We start from the raw sequence: 1,007 nt of genomic DNA on the forward strand, positions 1-1,007 counted from the left end.
ACCGGGCACGCTGGGCCGAGCTGCCCCCGGCTGCAGGGGCTGGGGCTGCAGGGGCCGCGGTTGGTGCGCTGAGCTCGTTCTCTTTCTCCCCGCAGGTCTCGGTCATTAATACCGTGGACACGTCCCACGAGGACATGATCGTAAGTGTGCGGGGATCTGCTCCGCCCGATCCCGCTGCTGGAACAGAGCAGCTCTGGGCTCTGTGTGAGCCGTGAGGGTGGGATGTGTSTGCATGTGTAAGGGGACACTCGTGGGTGTTGGATGCAGAATGTTGTCTGAAATCCTGATCTTGCCATTTTAYACTGGATGGACAGAAAAACTTGGCAGAGGAAAGGAGAAATTATCTTAAATCTTTGTTTTTAAATGCAGGCTTGTTTCTGTTTCTTTCTGTGAAATAATAGATATATATGTATGCTTACTGGTACAGAACTTCGGCTGATAAAACTGGTTTTCCTTTATGAGGGTGTTTCTGGGAGTAAATGTATTTTTGTGGGTAAGAACAAAGGTTTTAAAGTAATTCATAGAAGGAAGGAGCCCAGTTATGTGAGCCTAGTTCTTCAGGAAGAATATTTTCATGGAAAAGGTTATCAAGCATTGGAAGGGGCTGCCTGGGGAGGTGGTAGAGTCACCATCCCTGCAGGTGYTTAGGAAATGACTGCACATGGCACTCAGTGCTCTGGTCTAGTGACAAGTTATAATCGGTCAAAGGTTGGACTCAGTGACCTTGGAGGTCTTTTCCAGTCTTAAAGATTCTTTGATTCGGTGATGATGATGTTTCAAATATAATTAAGAGCAGTATTTATACACCCACTTTATATTTGAAGTAACAGAAACACATACCTGGTCTCTGCTTTGTAGTCAGCAGCCTGAATTCCCTCTCATGAAAGTGCTATGTGTGGCTGCTCACAATTCCCTCAATTCCTTCCCTGTAACATTTGTTCTGTGGTTGAAGAGGCAGTTGGGGAAACAAATTGCTCGTGTGGCACATGTGGATTGTTTAACACTGT

The 1,007-nt window shown here is 46.4% G+C and overlaps 1 protein-coding gene across 1 annotated transcript in view; it reads left to right on the top strand.

Moving 5' to 3' along the window:
* Nucleotides 1-1,007, top strand: part of SEC13 (SEC13 homolog, nuclear pore and COPII coat complex component) — an 8,752-nt gene that overhangs the window by 2,661 nt on the left and 5,084 nt on the right. Inside the window, exon 2 of the mRNA XM_057383101.1 lies at nucleotides 37-140. Within this exon, the coding sequence (XP_057239084.1) occupies nucleotides 37-140 (104 nt within the window). The remainder of the gene's footprint in view (nucleotides 1-36; nucleotides 141-1,007) is intronic.

The sequence above is a fragment of the Malurus melanocephalus genome, unplaced genomic scaffold (genome assembly GCF_030028575.1).
Source record: "Malurus melanocephalus ecotype Western Australia unplaced genomic scaffold, MMel_1.1 scaffold_607, whole genome shotgun sequence".
Taxonomy (NCBI): Eukaryota; Metazoa; Chordata; class Aves; order Passeriformes; family Maluridae; genus Malurus; species Malurus melanocephalus.